The sequence below is a fragment of the Haliaeetus leucocephalus genome, unplaced genomic scaffold, assembly GCF_000737465.1.
Source record: "Haliaeetus leucocephalus isolate CR32 unplaced genomic scaffold, Haliaeetus_leucocephalus-4.0 Scaffold506, whole genome shotgun sequence".
NCBI classification, from domain to species: Eukaryota; Metazoa; Chordata; class Aves; order Accipitriformes; family Accipitridae; genus Haliaeetus; species Haliaeetus leucocephalus.
This window is the reverse complement of record NW_010972942.1, coordinates 7,917,092-7,939,015: the sequence shown is the minus strand read 5'-3', so window position 1 is coordinate 7,939,015 and position 21,924 is coordinate 7,917,092. Positions and strand designations below refer to the sequence as shown.

Sequence of the window (21,924 nt, the reverse complement as noted above, 5' to 3'; positions counted from 1 at the left end):
CATGTGCCAGAAATTCCCCAAAGATTCTTAGCTGGAATGGTATTGTATTTAAATTCAATTTACTTGTATTAAGAAGCCACATCAAGGCTACAAATACATTTGGATAAAAATATTGGTATTCAGGGAACTGCAGCTATAGTAAAAAGTAGTTTTGTCAAAACAGAAAGCAATGGTTACTCAAAAATAATGACTGTGAAAACAAGGGCTCTGTTTCATTGATGTTCCACATGCAGAAAACACATACTGAAGTAACTAGGGCTACTCTGTGCATTAAGCTAGCCTTGAACTTAAATCTTCACAGGATTAAAAGCCTATATGGCAAGTATGGATGTTAAATCTGTAAGACTGTTCTTACAGTGGAAACAGAACCAAGTTGTGCTCCAAAATGTGAGTCAAGGAAAATGAACATTTTTATCATGCATATTTCAGGGAGAAGTAATTTGGCTGGGGAGGAAATAAGGCACCACACACCACTTCCTTGACTTTTTAATGCTTTTCTCTTTTTAGACAATAATAACAAATAAAGCTCAGGTTGTGTTTCCATGGTGGGTATTTACATATCAGTAATAATGAGATTGGCATATTTGCTTGTATCTGTATTTATGTATGCCATTCTTTTGCTGTCAGTTTCATCTGTAATTATGCATTTTGTTACACTGTAGTGTAACTACTGTCTTTTAAACTGCAATACTTAAGAATAAACTCTTTAAACCACTTTTAAAATCATCTCCTTAAAATAACTACAGATAATGAATTAATTTAAGGTAATACACTCCTTAAAAATTGCATGGATGAGCTTTGCAAATTTTTCAGAACCTTTCCAAATTTGCAAATAGTGACATAATGAAAATATTTTAATAAAGACTTTTTAACGTTCAATATGTTTTAAATCCTGTGAAGAATACATTTTTCTTGCTAGGTAAAAGCAACACCAATTAAAAACTGAACCAAAACATAAACTTCAAAATGCCGAGCACCCTTACATTTTTTTAAAGCTTCTCCGTGTTATTTTAATGCCTGCTGTCAGTGACAAAATACTAGGAGAGACTTTAGAAAGCATTATAGTCCACCGTAATACTCTTCAAAATTTTAAGTCTTAAAGTTGATTTAGATCCAATTATGTCAATCATTCAATTCTGTTCTTTAAAGCATATATGGTTTATCTTAACACTTTGGTTACCCTTTTAGAGTAGCATTTCGTTACAAATGTAATGGACCTGGTGCAGCTTTCTTCTTCATGGCAAGTAAGAGTGTAGATGGTGTAACCTGGTGTAAGTGAGATGATATTCACTCTTTCTCCTGAAAATATTTTGTCCTTCATACTATTCTTATCTGGCAATTTTATTTGATACAAGTAATCAGGCAACACAGGCTGTATAATCTTACCTCCCTTAACAGGGAGGTCTTTGGCAATGTGCCTCATGGTTACTAAGGTGTGTCCTTGCTGGAGCAAAGCCCAAAATTTGCCTTTTGTGACGTGACTCAAATCCCCTGAAAAACAACCATGCGAACCACTCCCCCCCTGCCCCCCGACAGTGTAGAAATATTTTCTCTTCACTATGACACAAGCAAGATGAATATAAACCATTAGTGAATTAACTGCATTGTAGTTTGCACAGAGCGCTCAGAATACAAAGTAACGTGACTTTACATGGCTTGATTCTGCTTCCCCATCATGCAATCAATAGCAGCTTTGCTGCTGAATGCACAGAGAGCCAGACTGGCCCAATAAATGCTGAATAGTGTTCATTAGTGAATGAACAGATGATACAGGAACCCTGCCAACACCATGCAAGCAATCTGCCTGGGGGATAGGGGAAAGGACCAATGATTAATAGGAGGGGGCTCGATCATCTGGATCAGCAGGGTGGTGGTTGTTGATAGAGCTATGCCAGCTTAGACTGGCTGAGGATCTGGTCCATAGGAAATTTAATTTGGGGGATGAAGTGAACAAAAGAGCTATATCGTAAACTGCCAAGGCAATAAAAGGCAAGAGTTTAAAATGGATTTAGGATGCAGTTGGGCTTTTTATAAAGTAAAGGGATTGACTGAGAAGGACAAAGCAAGGAGACAGGGTTGAGAGAAACTCTGAAATTGCAGTTGAGCTTAATAACAATTTGCTGTCCCACAATTAATTATTATTAAATTTAAGGTAACAATCAGCTTTTGCTGTTTCTGGTTTTGAATTAAACAGTCACACTGAATTAAACAGTTACTATTTTAGCATAGGGAATTGACTCCTTTGCTGTTCTACCAGAAATTGCACAAAAATGCTTCCAACAAACAGGATTAACTCTTCCATGCCATTATTAAGATATCAGTTAAAACATCCTTTCTGACAGTAACATACAATGTTTTACTATTGTCTGTACTTCTTACACTTTAGCAGGGTGACACTATCTGCCATTCAGGCCTTCATTGCCGCTTTATCAGTTTGGCAAGTTAGTAGTTAGCTCTGTCTCTGTACTTGGAAGCAGTACATCTTTTTATCTCCATTTTCCCTTTTACTGCTACTGTCCTGCTTTGGCACTCAAATCACAAGCAGAGTGGTAAGCCTGTTATTAAGGCTAAGATACAACCGAGTATCTAAAACCAAAAAGGGTCAAATTTTCAAGGCTGAAGCTTGAGCTGTGTCTGATTTATTTTTTTTTAACACCAAGCAAGATCTTCCTTCCTCTTTGGGAGCATTTCCCACAGTAGGAACCCAGCAACAGCAACTGAAAAAGATGAGTGTGCTGTAACTACTCTGCAACACTCAGAAGAGAGCCCTTAAAAAGAGTGTGAAATGAAGGACCTGCAGGATCCCAAAGCCTTGCTTATGCTGCTACTTAAGGATGCAGAGAAGTCGCTGAAGCAGAAAAGAGGCAGAGGGATGATGGCATGATTGACATGTTAGAGAAACAAACAGCAGTTCCAAGAAGCTTGTGCAAGGCTGGGACCACCCAAGCAATTGCAGGATCTTGTGGGGAAGAAGCTGCATAGTTACACAGTTCTTTTAGTGGAAATCGGAGACACAATTTCTTGGTTCCATTCTGAGAGGTACTACATAAAAACACCTCATAGGTCCCAAATAAGTCAAGGACTGTCCAGCAGAGAAAGGAAAGCCCTGAGTTATTCTAAAGCACTGTGAATACTCTGAAAGGGGCAACACAAATGTCTCTACTAGTAATTGTATGAAATTAAGGCCCACCAAGTTGGTGGAGACCCCCCCCCCCAAGATGTCTACCACAGAAAAATGTAGTTCTTGACTTTTACGACCTAGTTATGTTGGTCCAGGGTAGTACATATTGAGGGCAACCCAACAGAACTCACTTGAATACACTGTTTAATTACATTGTTGAGACACAGTTAGATAATTAAGATGCAAACTATTGCTTGTAAGTCCATTTCTGAAACAACTACATTGTCCAAAACACAATTTTTTCACAGTCCTTTCTCATGCTCAGTAGTGTTTCTGCATATCAGTAGTTTCACTGAGGCCCTAATTACTCAGCATCATCATACAGGAGTGGACCGCTAAAATATAAAGAAGATATTTTTCTCTAGGGCAAGTAATATGTTGGAAGAACAATGTGAATTCTCTTCATGCCTTAAAGAAGAACATACCCAACAGCTTAAAAGCCTTCACAGGGTAGAATTTGAATGTCCTAGTGATTAATACTTACATAGGAGTTTGCACTAGCAAGTGGCATTGAAGAATTCCTACTACAGGCACAACACAGCTGCAGGGTTACCTTCATTTTATCAAGATGTATGCACATTGTGAAAAATGAATAGCTGCAAGCAAAATGAAAGTAATTTTTACCTTCATAAGATCATGGGTAGGCAGAAGGATGCAGCTGGGTAGCTGAAAGTGCACAAGAGAAATAATGCAGTACTTCCATTTGGAAAACTGGAAACCATTTTAACTGTTCTTTTGCCATCATGAAGATGTCACAGCAAAGGAAAGCACCTTCTCTAACTGTCTTACTGTTGAATAGAACCTGGGAAAATCCACCATGGACCAAAAGAGAAAGAAATACGGCACAGTTTAAAAATGGTTTGCCACAGCTGTTTTTAAAGCAATGCATCACATGCCTCGTTGTGGTGATTCCATGGTACTGCACTCCATGTTTTTGGCATTGGCTTAGCTTTTATCCATTAAAAGAAAAAGCGTCACAACTGAGGGCCCTGTCTGGGAAACTCTTGTTGGTAGTGTTCACTGCTACTTTATTTTCCTTTCCCTTAGAAGTGGTGCACATTAGTAATCTCTGTTTTCAGTAGCAAGGACGTGTTGGAGAGGTGCAGATCCTCAGAGTGAAGTGGGATATAAGATGGCTGCCAAAATAACTGAACTCATTCAGAACTGAACCAGCTGTGGAGTGGGATGTTGAGTAGAAGCAGAAACTACACACACACAGGTGTGATTACTGCACAGAAACTTCAAATGGCCGGAACAGCATTTGGAGAATGAAAAAAATCATGAAGATAAAACAGATTCTGCATTTGTACCAGCACTTCTTGCTGTTGAAAGGCTGATGAATGAAGTACGGAGTGAAGAGGCTGGATGAGGTGATCTCTCTGATGGAGGGAAAACAAATAGTGCTTCAGGCAGAAGCTCTGACAGAGAAGAATGAGTTAGCTAAAGATAAGTAAGGCTGAGTGTTTCAAATATAGATGCTGCAGGATAAAACAGATGGATTTTTCCTCCAGATAATGGATATATAGGGAGCACTCGGAGAAGTCAATTTTTTTCTGAGGTTAGGCAGCTAAAAAGACAGCTGGGGAGACTAGAGTCTGGCAAACAATAAAAATTAACCTCCAATGATTGCATTGCATTTAATGAAACTGCTGCAGAGCATTTGTGGAGAGATCTGTCACCAGGTGACTGGTCCTTCAAGGTGAAAAAAGCCCAGTCTTCACAGTGGCATCATCACTGGCAGCTGTGAAGGGGGCTGCAGGGGGCCAAGGTACAGCCCTTAGAAACTTCTGGCCTTCCTAAAACAAGGGTGTACTAAAAATTGATGAACAGGAGGAAAAAACAGATAGGAAGATTTCACAGAGCAAGAAGATGCGATGGTTTAAAGAGTAACAAAAAATGTCAAGTCAAACTAACATCAGCTGAAGAGCTTTAGCTGAAGGGAACAGACCTTGGAAAGAAGAAATGTATCCAGCTAAAAGGTGAAAGGAAAAAGCTACAGGTACAGCATTTGTTTTGGCCTTGCATGCTTCTGATTCACTTTGGAATATTTCAAATGATTTCAAAAGCTCTTCAGGTTTCTCTGAGCCAGCAGTCAAAGATATGTTAAGAACAGTTGTGTATCTGTCCCCAGGAACAGGAGTGGCATAAATGTGGCATAAATATAAGGAGAGGCAATCAGGTCCTTGCTTTCTTTCCTCTATGGTTCAAAACTTCTGCTTGGAGAACTCCAAAAAATGGAGCTGGAAAGCCTATCATAGGGAGTGAACTAACTACGTTGTCTCAAAGAATAACTAAATACAGGTGTAAGGAGCATCCTTTAAATTAATATTAGTCTGAAATCCTGCATTGTGGGAACATGGCATTTCAGCTGTACCTGTTCAAAAGACTTAAGTCTGTTGACAAGTGTTAGGTCAAGCGTATAATCTTTAACAAACATAAGTGTGTTGCTTCACATAACTATCTTACAGACTCCCAAGATTAGACTATTTCTGAAGTGGGTGAAAAACTGGTATCTGAATTTCATAATCAGCCAGTATTTTGAGGCTCTGGTAGTTATGGATAGCAAGGGGAAATAAATTTTCTGACTCCTAAAGGATTACCAGTTTTGATGGAGTTCAGCAAGACCCAGATATCATCCATAATGAGAAGCTGTTTTCCTGACAGTGTAGACTTCAGCACTGGAATGAATGACTGAACGCTGCTCTGACTGTTGATGCAGCATATTGCAGATGTTTTGTCCATCAGGACACAGACTATGGAATTTTGCAGAATGAGTATAAGTGCTACACTGGCTTTCAGCAGATCTTAAAGTAGGAATACTTACAGCTTTATGGCCTTCTGACCACATAGCCTGCATGGTGCAGAAGAAGAGCCAACCCTTTTTAACACCGACACTGTCTGGGTCTCCTGCTTGGACCTGTGTCTGATTGCACTGTTGTCCTTATTCAGTTCTATATATGTGTATGTGGTATTATTTTAGGTATCCTGTCTTTACAGTCAAGCACTTCATAAACATTCCTGAGGAAGAATCTGAGGTCCTAAACCCTGCAAAATTCCTGGTAAAGACTGATCTCTGGGGCCAGGTCCACAAGCCTAATAGCTGGCTAATTGGCAGTATGCATCCCATATGCATCCACAAGGTGACTCATAAATCAGTCTCAAGCTTAGAATAGTGGGGGCAGGTGTTGCCATTTTGCATCTTGGACAGTCTGTGTGTCTCTCTTAGCTCATTATTATGGAGTGAAAAGACAGGATTCAGGCCTGGTTTTGGCAGCAATCAGTACCAAAGTCAGCATTTGAAAAAAGGCCCACAGCCTCTAACTTCTTTTCCTAGGGTCACCTCTCTGCTCCCTGGGTGCACGATGAAGCACAAACACATCATCTTGAATAATTTGGGAACTCATATAATTGGGATCATAGAACACCCACATTTCAGAATTTGGACTTTCAGCCACACATCTCACAAATTAAAGTATACAGAGCATACTGATATTCTTTTCAGATTTGGGATTCTTCTGAGATGAGACAGCTATTATGGCCCATCTTTAAAGGATGATATAGTGCTGCAGAATGAGCAGGGCTTCAGAGGTGCAGATTTGGATTCCTCTACTATACAGCTCCTTTCCAGTGGGCCTGTGGATAGGGGCGAGGGAACATTCATGGATAGTCTAGCAAGGTCAGTGCCCAAACTAAACTTATCAAGTCACCTTGATCAAATCCAGAAAGCTCAGAAGTAATTCTGAACATTTTTTCAGCAAAGACTTTAGATATTGGCTAGGTTCTGTCCCAGAAGAAGCAGACGGTAGCACTGCTCAGCCAGGAAAAATACCCACAACAGTCTCACATTAAAGAAAAGTGGCTATGCACAATGCAATGTAAGCTGACACACATTCAAAGAATAATAATACTATTTGGAGGAAAGTCCTCAAGATTTAAACATTTGAAAAATAGAAGAGCCTAGGGAGTCTATGGAAGAGCATGCTACAGTTCACATTTGAGATGCAGATATACTGAAACCTGTCAACACATGTTAATTTTCCTTTTTTCCTAAAAAGGCCCACTTTTGAGGATGGGAGAAGAGGGTAATGGTGTAATTTACTTTGTTTCCAAAGTGTGAGGCTATTTGCACCTTCATTCGAGGCCCCATTGAGGCCGATCCCTTAGCGGGATGCACTTGATCTTAATGGATGTTCCCTTTACAGTTGCCATTAGATTGTTAGAACATTTTGTCAAGAAGTACAATCAGTGCTTCCTTCTTGAAGGTTTTTAGTTACATTTCTTGTAGTTTCTAATCTAGAAATACAAATTCCTGCATCAGAAACAAAGAATTGTGCATCTTAAAGTCACATCTCTTGTGTGTTGTTTTCTGAAAATGTTGTGTGAATGACATTTCAAGGTTATACACCATTGACATGGATCAAATGGCAGCATTTACTAGAGGGAAGAAAGTCAAACCAGATGTAATGGGAATCCTCATCTGCTTCCACTAAAACTGAAACAGAATCTAGTTTTGATGTTAATTTGAATAGCAGCCTGTGAACCAAATTTCAGATTTTTAAAACAATGGCAAAATGCTAAATTTGAGGTCTGGATAATTTGATATCTGAATTCTGCTTCTCCTCTCACAATTGCACACCCAATGAAGAAGAGTTAAATGTTCTTATTTAACACATATACATATGTAATTGTACTTTTGCAATAACTCTATAGGTTTTGCTTCTTTGTTTCTATGAGGGCTATTTAATTTTGGATAAAGACATATTATGTCTGATAAACAAATTTTGTTTCTAAAGCCTACTGCTTTCTACAAAGTAATAACACATAACAGAGTCCCTTTTTTTTCAGCTTGTAATATTTACCAACACATTTTAATGTATGATTAGATCCCGTGTGGTCTTTTTAAAAATCTAGGCTAATAAACCTCCCCCCCCCCCAATCTTTTGCTGTGGACACAAATTCTGGGTTACATTAAATTAACTTATCTTTGCAGGTTGCCTTCAAAGTAGTCCACATGTAATCAGTTCTGTTTCCTTGTACAGTTCCTCTTGCTTCCCTGCTCCACCACAGGTCTCTTAATATGTCCACTCTCAGGGCCTTTTTCCACCTCTTTCCAGCTGAGTAAGGCTTGAAGTTGGGTGGAACTCCACTGTAACCTAACTGGTATTCTACTACAATACCGGCGCAGATGCTTCTCTGTGGCTCATTAGCTGGTACCTAAAGCTCTGATCCTGTGTGCGCACGGTGTCCCATTTCTTGACTTGAAATTCAATGACCATGAGGTAGGGTTTGTCAGAGGCCATCAGTATTGCTACATCTGGTAGAACATCTGATTATCTTTAGCTGAGAGACTGCAGGCATTCAGGGATGCCTTCTGCAGAAACAAACACTGACGTTATTAACACCAGACCTATGGAATACAGAGCCAAGGCTAAAGCTCATGCTGGAGTAGATTATAATAAAAAAACCAGACAAAAACCCAAACAAAAACCCCAACCCCCCCAACCAAACAATAGTCTTTGCTCTCCTTTTGTTTGTTTCAAAATGTGAGTAGGCTGGTTTTGTACTTTCAATTATATTATCCCATAATGCAAAATCCTTTCCTGTGCGTTCTCTTTCTGTTTTTAATCTTTAACTTCTATATCTTTCTCCCTTTTTCTCTAGTTCATATGTTCTTTTTCTCTAACTATTGTATTTGCCCAAATACAGAACAAGCCTGCATAGCAGGCAGCCTCTTGCCTTCCCACGGTCTAGCCTCACACCCTCACTTCCCAAGTCTGATCTGCCTGAGTCTGCTTTGCATTTCTAGATAGACGGGAGTTGGGTCCTGCTCAGGTGAACAACTCCAGATGCTCTGTAGAAAGCGGGGAGCCACTGACCATACCCTATGGGAGATGGTGTCTCCTGTTGCTTGCAGCAAATTCAGTGGCACTCAGGAGCTGCTGCTTCCAGAGGCACAAGCAAGATACTGAGTGTTCCCAAGCTGGATGGGAGTATCTGGTGAAGTTTGCAGCACCCGGTCTTGAGCCTGAATGTTAAGTGACATTCACACAGAGAGGTTGCTTTCTAAGCTAAATGACTTGAAAAGCCTAGTTGTACACAGGAGTATGGATACCTCAATAAAAACAAGTGACAGAGATCACAGGGTGAAGTGAAAGCTCGATAAAATATTTCAGGCTGCCTGCACAGTAAAGGGATGCGCGTATGCTGTTCCTGCTAGAAAAGAAGCTAACATCACATAAATCCAACATTTCTTTTTGCTTGCCTTAAATCAATGGGCTTGTGGTGCTATTCCTTAGAGTCAACAAACATGCCAGGAAAAATCTGTTTCCAAGCTGACTGCCCTTTCTCAGAACTGCCTGTAAGCGCCAGGGAGGATGGAAAGTGGGCTGCTGGGCTGCAGAGGTGCTTAAGGGAGGAGTTTGCTAGCAAAAGAGAATTGCAGAGTTTGAAGCATGGAGAGGCCTTCAGCTTTCCTAGAGTTCTTGCTAAAAATGTCTAATTCATTTAATGAGAAAAGCAATATCCTAAACCAAACAATCTAATCATCTTGTCTCTCCTCCTCTCCCAGTCATTTTTAATATAATGATGGAGACTGTGAGCACAATGTATTCTTATCCTGATGCTTTTTGCTTTAATGCTGGGTTGAAATACTGCTCTAAGGAAAGAAGAAAATATATGTCATTTGTGAACAAAGGCAATGCACGACTGAGATGGCCACACAAAGGTGCTACATTTTTGTAGTCTCAAGGAACTTCACAGAAACATTCTTTAATCTAGGAAAATGCTTTTACATAGTTAGCGAAACAGTCTTACTAGCAAGCTACTCTCCAAGGATCTCAGGTAACAACTAGAAGGTTTTTATATACACATACACAGCCTATATTCTGCCATAAGCGCTACAGAGAAACCTTGTGATTTTTACCTTGCTGCCACATTGTATAGTGCTTTACGGGAAAACCTTGGTAAGGAAGATGTACTTGAGAAATAGGCTTTCCCACCAGTGCCTGTCTGTCCCAAACATCTTCCTTCCTTACTGTAGCGTGTTCTCCTGCGTAGGAAAGCTGCTCAGAAATAGTTGCAAGTTTGTTCATCTTTACAGTAACGGAAGTCCTAATAAGAAGACACACCATCATTGCACACTGAACTTTGGAGATCAGCTCCTGGATCTGGTTTAGCCTATCCATGCATCTGCAGCCATGCTGATGGGCTCACCCAAGTTGTAGTGGCCCCATTATTTCTGTACTTGCCTTATATACTGCTGTGACTTCTGAGGGAAGGTGACACATGCTTATATGATCATCTCAGCTAACGCATTAGGGTGTTGATGATGCAGAAGTTTACTCTCATGAAGGGACTTATAGGGGCAGGATCTTTCTGCTGAGTTGAGAGATCCCAGAAAATCAAAGGCAGATCCTTTAAATCAGAGAAGGTATTAATACATTGTAGAATTCCACAGTGATGGGGTGGAAGAGAAGTGAGAAAATTGTGTGTTTATAGGAAGACCCTTGCAAAAAGAAGTTGCACCCCTTATTTTGTGAAAAAAATGGTATGCAAAATACTCAAAGCACATGCGTTGGATTTTTTAAGCCTTCTTTGACTTCTGTAAATTGCATTGCAAAGTAGTCTCCACTGTGCAGGTAATATCCCAACTTGAACAAAAGTTTGTTGGCCAAGGGGAAATGTCAAAATCCTGCAAACACATCATGCATCTGAAATGAATCCCAAAGTAGAAGAGATTAAATGCTGATATAAAAAAAAAAAAAAAAAAAAGAGGTACTGGAGAAGTGGCAAATGGATGGATATGAAGGCTAAACCCTACATATCAAAGATAAAGGGAGTATAAATCCACTAAGATAGGATCAGAGAAACATTGGAGGAACAACTTGATATTCAGAGAATATGAAGTCTATCATTTTGGGTGAAATCTGTCCATGAAGAAGAGCCACCAGATCAATACCTGGCTCTGAGCCTGGTGTCACCAGCAGAATTTTGGTTTTTTTGATCGTGGGTCAATTTACACGACACCAGGCCTGCTGGCAACAGACAGGGTACACCTGTCTCAAAGGGGGAAAAGGATCTTTGCACAGGAGTTAGCAGGGCTCAGTGAAAGAGCTTTAAACTAGATTTGAAGGGGGAAGGGATAAAACCAAGTTTGCCCTGGGGTGAACACACTTGTCTAGAGACAAGCCTGGGGGCAGCATGCCAGTGTTTGAGGGATGGTGTGCTAGCAAGGTCCTTTGGTCTGCTGTCTCAGTGGAGGTAAGGGATGGAGGCCCATGCGGCAGCAAAGACGCAAGGGTTATTGATGTGTTAGAAAACACAGAAGTGCCTGAGAATGGTCATGTAGGAATCAGGGCTTCTGCCCCACAAAAAGGTGGTGGGATCAGTAGCCCAACTGAAGTGCATCTACACCAGTGCACACAGCATAGGCAACAAACGGGAGGAGCTGGAAGCCATTGTGCAGCAGGAAAACTATGATATGGTTGCCATCACGGAAACATGGTGGGATGACTCGCACAACTGGAGTGCTGCAATGGATGGCCATAAACTCTTCCGAAGGGATAGGCAAGGAAGGAGAGGCAGGGGAGTAGCGCTGTATGTTAGGGAGTGTTTTGATCATCTAGAGTCTAATGATGGTGATGACAGGGAGGCTGAGGGGAGACTTTATCACTCTCTACAACTACCTGAAAGAAGGTTGTAGCTAGGTGGGTGTTGGTCTCTTCTCCCACGTAACAAGTGAAAGGACGAGAGGAAATGGCTTCAAGTTGCACCAGGGGAGGTTTAGATTGGATATTAGGAAACATTTCTTCACCAAAAGGGTTATCAAGCATTGGAACAGGCTGCTCAGGGAACTGGTTGAGTCACCATCCCTGGAGGTGTTCAAAGGACATGTAGATGTGGTGCTTAGGGACATGGTTTAGTGGTGGACTTGGTAGTGTGAGGTTAACAGTTGGACTCGATGATCTTAAGGGTCTTTTCCAACCTGAATGATTCTATGATTCTATTCTAAGATTCCATGATATTGGCTTACTATTCCTATGGAATTACACACAAGAGAAATGTCTTAATCTAAGTCCTTAAAGCAAAGATATTGCTGAACTGATGTGAGGCAGTACACACTGGCACTGATTTACCTGGACCGCTACCAGAACTACAGTCTTCACATTTTTAGGTCTTGGAATAAAATCCTACTTCATATCTCTGCCAGTATGTGCCAACATATTTTTGTCCTGTGCCTAGCTGTGTCTGGCTGTCACTACCAGCTTCGTTTATCAAGCACTTAAGTGTTCTACAAACAAAAAATAAAAAAAGCGGTATAATAGCTAGTTATTTTTCTTATTAATAATATGTTAGATCAGTTATAGCAAAAACTCAATGTTTATTGAACTGAAGGAACTGCATGACTGTAAATAGTTAAACACTTACTTCTTTCACAAACCACTGGCAAAAGGCAGGGCCAATCCACTCTCTTGCATGTATCCCACAGTCTATCCAGACAGCTTTCTTGTAGGGCCGTGATCTTTTACCTAACTTGAAGTGTGAATATTCATAGAAATATCAATAGGTCTCATGACATTAGTGAAACACAATAATGAGAAAATACTACAATGTTAGAAACACTAAACCATTTTGAATTTCCTCGTATAAAGGAACATGAATTTATTGTTTTCAAAGGTGCGGCCAAGATAATGATACGCAGGTATGCCAAAATAATGAAGCTGACCTATGGGAAAAAAATTACAGGAAAAGTGAGATCTGTCGATTTCTCTTTTATGAGGAATGATATCCTTAAATATCACATGGAGCAGGGTGAGGAAAAACAATGCTACATGAATAGCCTGATGCAGAATCAAAGTTTCAGAACTCTGCAACAGCAGGTGAAAAGAAAGTACAATAAAAGTAAAATTTTTTTTGCATCTTGCCGACACCCTCTAATTTGTGGTCCTAATAATGTGAGTTGAGAGTGCACAGCCCTGGAATTTTGTCAGTAGCTAAGGAGGAAGCATATGTGGCACGTGCTGAGAAGGACTCCAGAGTCCTCTGGGGCCCTTCTCCAGCACAACTGCTTTCCAAGTTGTCTGTAAACACAAAACTTTCCAATTCCCTTAAATCCAAATCCTGCTAATTGAACTTGTCCAGTAATCTATCTTCATGCATATCCAATCCAAGTAAACAGGATTTGGCTTTTAGTTTTCCAGCTTTTTTTTTTTTTTCTTCATTAAAGATGACATTGAGAGAGATACTTAGATCTTAGCAACTCATCCTTAGGAAACACTGTTAACCTGCGTCTCCAGTGTACATGCTATAACATAAGTAACAAAGTGTCTGTCCCCAATTCCAGATTTTAGTCTGATTAGTGACTATTTAATCTTTACCTTGAGTACAAACAGTGGTCTCCCTTCATAGGATGTTCCAACAGAGAACATGTGAACAAGATCTGAATGAGTTTTATTCAGATGATGCATCCAAGCCTGGATCTGCAAATACAGAAATAAAATTGTCGCTTCAATCTTTGTACTTCATGGGAAACAACTGTAACACATTTATTAATCTCAGCTCTCAGTCCTCTTTATGTTTTTGGATTTTCCTGTAGTTTTTTCTTTTTATGCCTTTTTTTTTTTTTTTTGTTGGTTTGTTTTCACACTTTAATCATCATTGGGCTCTCATAGTTCTATTGCCAGTGGCTGGATGCAGCCTTCAGTCACATGGGATTTTTTTTCCCATTTTAATGTTGGCCACTACTGGAATGCATTAGCTGTCCATCGAAAATCTGGGGATGGGGCTAATCTGTCATTCCCACTAAATATTAATGGAATGAAGAAAGAAGGTCTCTCAGTCTGCCTGTCAGGATACAGAATGGCGAACAGATTGACCTGCAGGATTGAATGCTACCTGCAATATTTTTTTCACAGGCACCAGATCTTGTTGAGGTGCAGCACCCTCCATGCTCAACCTTGTGACTTTGTTTTGGTGCAGTTTGAAACCATGTATGTGAGCACACCGAAATCAGCAGAAATTATTTACCCCATTATCATCCAGGATAGTATCCCTTATACATAAATTTGTATCTAAGTGTTTTTAAGTCTTTGGGCCTCTTGTGCAAATACTTAAGCATTTGCTCACGTTGCTTACTTAAGTGACTCGGTGAGACTAATCACTCACTGAAATCTCTTATTCCATCAGAGTAAAAGACCTACTTTAAAAACAAAACTCAGAAGCTGTCAAAAATAGTTACATGTAAAGATAAGCCTTGAATATAAATATTAAAAAATATGTGTTTTCAAGAAGGTGCCTATTATTGAAGAAGAAACATTCAGAACAGTGCTGAAGATGAACAGGTAACCATAACTTGTACAGAGAGTGAAATCTTAGCCTTATTAAAAACAACAGTGTAGCGGATAAGAGGAACAATATGAATTTTCACGTACTTCTTCCAGGGAGTGATACACTTCGTAGTTATACCCAGAGACGGACCTTCGATTCCTATATGACCTCAGCCCAGTTTGGTTTTCTATTGCTTTCTGTAGGTCTGATATGAGAATCCTAGGTAAAAAAAGACAGCGGTATTGCTGAAAAACTGATAGAACACACAGGCTAAAGCAGAACAACAATCATCACATTTAGAAGTAGTACAGCAGGAGTTAAACCATCCCGACGTTATTTCTTGACAATAGAGTGCTTCAGGCTTATTTGAATATATGCTGCCAGATAAATACTCCAGCTGCTTTGAAATGTAACAGTGCCTTTAAAAAACACAATGAGCTTGTTAAGTGAATAACACAGAATGATGTAAATAAGGTAGCCAATGTGAAGAAGAAGCCACTTTCACTTGTTTATGGAGTAGCATTTGCTGTCTTCTTTTATAATCCCGTTATACTACATGATCATGGATCTTCAAAAACTGATTTCAAAACCATAAAAAAAAAAAATCTCCTTTTAGGCTTAGAAAAACATGCACATACTTTCTCTTGGGAGTTATTGTACCAGCGTGGAACTTTACTTATACCTACAAGTTGTAGAGGCAAAGCAAAAAAATGAAGAACTTGGTGGCATTATCTTTCTGTCTGAAACACAACAAACAACAAACAAACAAAAAATCTTGTGTGGTTTGTTGTTTACATCATCTACTCTGCAACAGTTGTTGCCAATTATTTTAAAATAACTCAGGACAAACATGAAACAATACTAAGTGAAAATTAAATATGCTTGCATAAAAAGTGAGAGGTTCTTTGCAGTAAGAGCAAAATGCAGAAACAGTGGTATAAGCTTAAAAGTTTCCCGTTTTATGGCAAAACCAAATAATGATATGAATATAAAAATATAATACAGAAAACATCTAAAAAGAATTATATTGAAGAAGTTGGAGCATCTATGCTCTTTCCATCACACCATGGCAGGAGCTGGGAATATTGTCACTGACATCAGTAAAAATGTCACTGTAAAACTGAGAGTCATCCTTGTATACCACCTTCTCCTAAAGCATGGCAATGTGTAATCACCATACCACTAATTCATCATTCCTGTAAAACAATGGTCACATTCAACCTTTTGAATCATTGCATTAGCTGAAATGATTGGAAAAAGATGGAAAGAAACTGCATTCACTCTGATCCTAACTCAACTGTGCAGCAGATACCTCAAAGATAATAGGTCTATCTACATATGATATCAAAGTAAAGGTTATCCTCATCTTCAAATGTATTAGTGAAGTAACTGTATAATTAGGAATTACATTGTTCTACACCAGCAGCTTTCATTAAGCAAACTAAGGGCTGATAGTCTTGACTTGCAAATTGCTGTACACTCCAAGACCAGTACTGTAAAGCATTTAAGCCTGTAGTTAGATTAAAGCAGTGGTTTTATTCAAGTCATTAGGACATCTGATATGTTAAAAAAATACTTGCCTGCTTTGCTGAATTCTGATTAGTGTAAGTACCTTCCAGGATCAGGCTCTCTTTGTTCACTTTTACAATAATAAATTTAACTTCACAACTCCTGATTGTTTATGTGTCTCTACTCCAAATGAGATTTGATAATCTTTCTTTACGCTTAAATGACTGTGTACTCTGTGTGCTTATAACACAAAGGCTCTTAAGTCCCTGAGGTCTGAATACAACCTAAGTGGCTTGGTTGTCAGAGAACTTACAACTGAGGCAATTTGGTGCAGTAAGAGTTTATCTGATGCCTAGCTTGTTTTCATGACCGTCTTCTCATCATAAAGTCAAACACTGGGACAGATAAGCCTGTCTTATAGGCAAGGGCTGGTCACCTTGCTCATTATTAGGGCTGCTTAATGCTTCCTGTCTTTCGAAATTTGTCATAATTTAGGCAAGCATCACTCTGTCCGGCTGAAGTTTTACATGGTGTTTGCCTCAGATTTTCCAGTTCCAAAAGGGATGTAGCAATAGTTGCAAATGGTGCCTCAAAAATGAAATAAAACAAAAATATTGTGAAAAACAGCCATGAGAAAAGGGTCTGCATGAAACCTTGCCTGGCACCTCAGCCCCTGGGCTGTGGAGCCGCGCTTCAGCTCAGGGCTGTGGTCCCCAGCCCAGCTGCGCCGTGGGCACGGCTGTGCCTGGCCGCCCCGCTCCTGCCGCTTCCCGACTATAGCTGTTGCTGCTCTCGTGGCGAGTCCTGCTGGCTCTTGTGGAGTTACAGATGTCAGGAGGCTTGTCAGGACAAAGCGCATGTTCGTCTGAGGCTTTGCAGGGTTTTGCTTCTGATGGCTGGGACCCAGCGGACAAGGATTCCAAAACAGGCAGTGAGGAGATGAAGAGCGAGAGCAAAGAAACAGTCTGGAGCTGACAAAATGCTGCCCAGCTTCCTTCTAAGTGCACACAACTTGTGCGTCAAATGCCAAAGAGGAAATTTTCCCTGTGGAAAATTAATGTAATGTTGTCCTAGTATTTGTAACACGTTGTTTCAGGTAGACTGCAGAAACCCTTCACTCCTGCAGTTCTTGCCCTTGCACACTCTGCTCTGCAAAGTAAGTAAAGGTCTTCAAGTACAGGGAGTGTTTATAACACATATAAAATGGCCTTCTGTCATTTCATTAAAGGTGATTACTGTGAGCAGGAACAGCAGCAGACGTGAATACAACTGCCGGGGCACAGTAATTAGGGGATATTTTTTGTATAAGCACAGGATAACAATTACAGAAATCCCAATCTCATTTTTAAACACAAACAAAACTGAAGCAGCGTTGAACCCACATGAAAGTCACTCTGAACTTCAGCCACCGGGCCTGCGTAATTAATTTCCTTATGTTTGTTTTTGTATTTTTAGAACGAAAAATTAATAAGAGACCATTGTTATAATAAGAATGGAATTTTGATAAGAGTACATATAATACACAGTTTGATTTGTGCCATCCTTTTCTGACTGAGAAGTAAGTATAAACAGCCTCACATAGAGCTTTATTCAGCAAAAGTTTCAGAATTCAAATAACTCATTAGTTGATTATTCAGACACTTAGGCATCTCACTGAAAAGGCTTTAACGACAACAACATTATTCTTGTCTAGTATATCATATTGATAAATATGAAATGATAAGTATACTCTGTCTTGAATGCTTTTAAGGAACGCTATAAATGATATGTGATCCTTAGCTTGTATTTGTTCTGTTTGACTTGCGTCGGGTCACGAGGAATGGAAAGTTATAAAAGAGAACTAGTACATTCCTTTATAATTCATGAGGAAGGCTTGCCTCTGTGTTTGCAGCACACTTGTAAACAAACCTAGCTCCTGTTAAATACAGAGGCAAAGCAGGCTGTAGAATTAGTAATTACCATCCCTCCCTTAACAGATATGATTTCATATACATTGAAAACACTTCAGCTTGACTCCAAAGGAGGACATTTAATTAAAACTGCCTGCCTGTGGGAGATTTTCTGTTCTCCCATTAAAATGGTTGTTTTCTTGGCAATGTCTAGCTGTCTGCCAGTCTAATTGCTATGATGTGGAACGTATTTTTCAAGTGCACTTGGTGTGGCAGATGCAGACCTGCCTTAGAGGCCAGATCTCCGGAGCGAGGCAGAGAAAAGTGAAGCACAGGCTTACGTGTACTGGATGTTTGCTTGCTGGAGGTAGGGCAGCAGACTTCGGGATGTGTTCTGGGGTACTCGCACGTCGGTGACCATACCTTCAACGATGTGGAAGGGGCTGCTGGGCTGCCACAGGTCCACCTGTAGTGCAGGAACCAACCTGTAATTCATATGCATTCAGTGTAGGTGGGGAAATCCAGGAGACGGGACGCTTGAAGCTATGTAGGCAAGCACTCTAGGCATGGTATAGACAATAAAAATCTATTGGCTGGTCCAGCTCTATGCTAATGGAGAAGATTTTGAGGAATGATTGCATCCAGCTTACCACAACTCTCATGGGAGATTTGCCAATGGGAAGAGAGAAGGGTCTCAGGAATGTGCCTCCTGAAACAGCTCGAAACAAAAGCTACCTCCAACTTCAAGCGCCTCATCAGACTACCATACATTCCCTATTTATTAGCTCCTACGGAATCCGTGAGTCTTTTATTTCACAAGGTATTTTCTATGTTCACTAAGGCAGCAAAAGAGAAGAACGCTCAAGAGAGGTAGAAAACATAGCATATACCAGTGTTGTTTGCAAAGTGTACCCAAGTTTTTATCTTGACAATAAGCAGATCAGAGGTCAGTAACAGAAGGTCACCAATACTATGAAGGAAGCTGTGATCTACCCAATGATTTTACATGAGACACCAAAATAACAGGATTAAGATAATAAAATGATTACAAACTTGTAAAAAACGATAGCTACTAAATGATACCACATTATTAATGTGATATCTATATCTGCGCACACCTAAGGGATGCTTCTTGTCCATTTTTACTTTCTTTTGTTGCCAAATCTGAAATACACTTGGAACTTTAGCCCAGAACATGAATTTTCAAGAAAGCAACAGGGATTTGAAACTCAATGTTCTGCACCTGGTAGCAAAATGGTTTTGTGCTACTCAGCTGCACCAACAACAGATGCACATACTCTCCAACAGAGGTGAGAACAGTTCCTCCTCTGCCAGTGTGAGGACAGTGGCGAGAACACAAGTCAACAAACCTCTTCCCAGAGCTCCTGGGTAGTCACAGGAGACTATGGAAAGGAGTTTCAACAACAGCCTCTGTGTCAATGTGACAAATATACATGTCAAGTTCCACAGGCCTTAAAAATATGTTATGTTTGTGAGCTGAATACAAAGAGGGGAACTGATAGGGACTACCATGTCCACACATTTCTTAAAGAGAATTTAAAAAGAATTAATACTTGATAAACATCTTTTGAAGTCTACTGCAATCAGCTGTGCCAGGCTGCATTGATAAAAGTCATGGACAGAGCTCATGAGTGTCCCTTGCCTTACTTGCTTTCCAGGTTTCTAAGGTTTTTATAATTTATATTTTAAAAGCTCCTGACTTCTATGCCATACAAGCAATTTTGGAAATATCTAATGCATTTCACCTTGACATGAACCTTGTTTGAGAAGACAACAGGGGTTTAGTTCCCACCATTTCTCAAATGGCCCCAAATAAGAATATTCCGATTACCAAGAAGGCATCTGACGCTGAACCTGATGCCACTCCTTCAAGCAGTAGCAACTTCAGTCCAGTTAATCCAATTAAATGCCTGCTACTTTGGAAGGAGAAAAACTGAAACACAGGGGCAGCCTTTTCTATTCCTGCCAAAACCACTCTTTGTTTCATGCTGCCACAATATGGTCTATGGATCTGTGTGATAGTGGTGAGTGGGCACAGCATCTTTTGAAGTCTAACACCGGGACTGGCAAAGTTCACAAGGCCTGTGAAGCTGACAGCAGCTATGACAGATGGTCAGTAGAAACCAAACTCATGAATTAAATGGTGCTAAATGCTGCTTATAAATAAAGATCCTCTCACTGCGCTAACACCTTATGTTTGTTACTTTATCTATCTTTTGTATTTTGATTAATTATAGGCATCCAGTGAAATTTCCCCCTAATTCAACATGGTTGATTTCACACATGGTTAATTAGGAATGTGTATTTGACTTAAGATTTATCCCTAAAAATACACGTCACAGAGGGTACATTTGTTGCTCTTGGAGTAACAGTGTACCCATCAGCTCAGCTTGAGCCATCTTTATAAAAATAACAACAAATTGTTATACACAAGCTAAGAGCAACTGAAGTGAAATGTCTCCTGGCCAAGTGCAATATCTAAGCACACAAAACTGGAAAGAGAAGTTACAAAAATGAAAAAAAAGAAATAAAATTGAGATACACCTGAAGCTTGTTGCTGTTCTTTATAGTTACTCAGGATTAATTTTGGTGCATTTCTCCATCATCATGGAGGGGATAAACCAACCAATTTTCACACTATTGGTTACAACACCACCGAGCTTTCTAATCTCTGAGGTATTCTAATTGTCCCTCGCATTACTGGCTGCAAAGGAGTGACAAAAGCAGAAGCAACCTTCTTTTAACTACGGAACCAGCGGTATATTGCACACCACTATCCTCTTCTGGCAAAAATGCAGTATTTCATTGCTGGCATTGTCCTGGAAGTGAGACAAAAAAAATCCCATTTTTAGCATGCAAATTCAGCTCAATTCCCTATTTGGGTAATTTGGTTTCATTTGGCTCCCACTTCTCATCCTTTGCAATGTAAACAAAGCATTCAGTGCTCATCTGGGAGATGTTACCTGTGCTGTCCAGGGCACCACTTCAACTGCTGACTTGAATTTGCTTTACAAAACATGTAACAGGAAACACATTTCTCCAACAGACATCTTATTTATATTACAACTTTCAGCTTGTCCTTGGCGTGACATGGAAACAGCGCATGAAAGCTGACAAACAGAAGATGAATTTCACAGCTGGCATGTTTGGACTGAACAAGTCCAACTATCCCTTACTCACTGTCAACTTTAGGAGACTTCATCACTGCATCTCCCATGGATACTGAGTGCTCCATCGGAGCCATCACTCTTCTTTCAGCATCATTCCTCTGGCAAGCATGCCTTGGATTTCCATGCTGGGCTCCGCTGGCTAGCAAGTGGTAGTGATATTAATTTTCTCCTATCCTCTTTACTATCTGCGATGGGGTGTTGTTATCCCCACAGATTACACATTAGCTATTAAATAGTATTATGGACGGTGTACCAGTCAGTGCCAAAAGACATTTACTTGTGGGTGGTGGCATTTGCTAGGTGGGGGGGAAGATTCTCCAGCTACAAAACGAACAGATGCAGAAATCCTACAGAACCCTCTGAACACACAGCCAAATATTTGAACCTCAAAATTCACCTGGTATCTTGAGGCTAGAGGAAAAGAGAGATGCTTTAGAGTATGTCTGCAAACCTAAACATTCTCATCTCCTTTGCAGAACTCTCTCCTTTGCACATCTTTTCCTATTTGTTCAGGCAGCAGGTTGCCTTTAGAGGATCTTGGGATGTTTTAAGCCTCTGGACAATAAGCAGAGCCCAGGCAGGATTTTTCCGAAGGCTCAGACTTGGGACCTGGAGACTAATTACTTGGCACCTGCTGCTGCAAGGTGTGACTCCGGGTACCTGTTCTCAGGGACAGAGGTGGCTCCACAGATGCCCAGCAAATGCTCTTTCCCAAAGTCTCACTGGAGGCACAAGCATCCTGACTTGCCTTCTATGAGAAGAAATGGTATGTAAAAGCATACAGACAGCTCCCTTTCCCAGAGGATTTAAACACATTATTGCTTTATCT

At 40.1% G+C, this 21,924-nt stretch overlaps 1 protein-coding gene across 1 annotated transcript in view; it reads right to left on the bottom strand.

Annotated features, from left to right (window-relative positions):
* Positions 1 to 18,370, bottom strand: part of CPA6 (carboxypeptidase A6) — a 32,374-nt gene extending 14,004 nt beyond the window's left edge. Inside the window, exons 1-4 of the mRNA XM_010575900.1 lie at positions 18,246 to 18,370; positions 14,611 to 14,725; positions 13,558 to 13,659; positions 12,608 to 12,712 (exon numbers count right to left, since the gene is read on the bottom strand). Coding sequence (XP_010574202.1) covers positions 12,608 to 12,712; positions 13,558 to 13,659; positions 14,611 to 14,725; positions 18,246 to 18,325 — 402 coding nt within the window. The 5' untranslated portion in view covers positions 18,326 to 18,370. The remainder of the gene's footprint in view (positions 1 to 12,607; positions 12,713 to 13,557; positions 13,660 to 14,610; positions 14,726 to 18,245) is intronic.
* Positions 18,371 to 21,924: the final 3,554 nt, after the last annotated feature.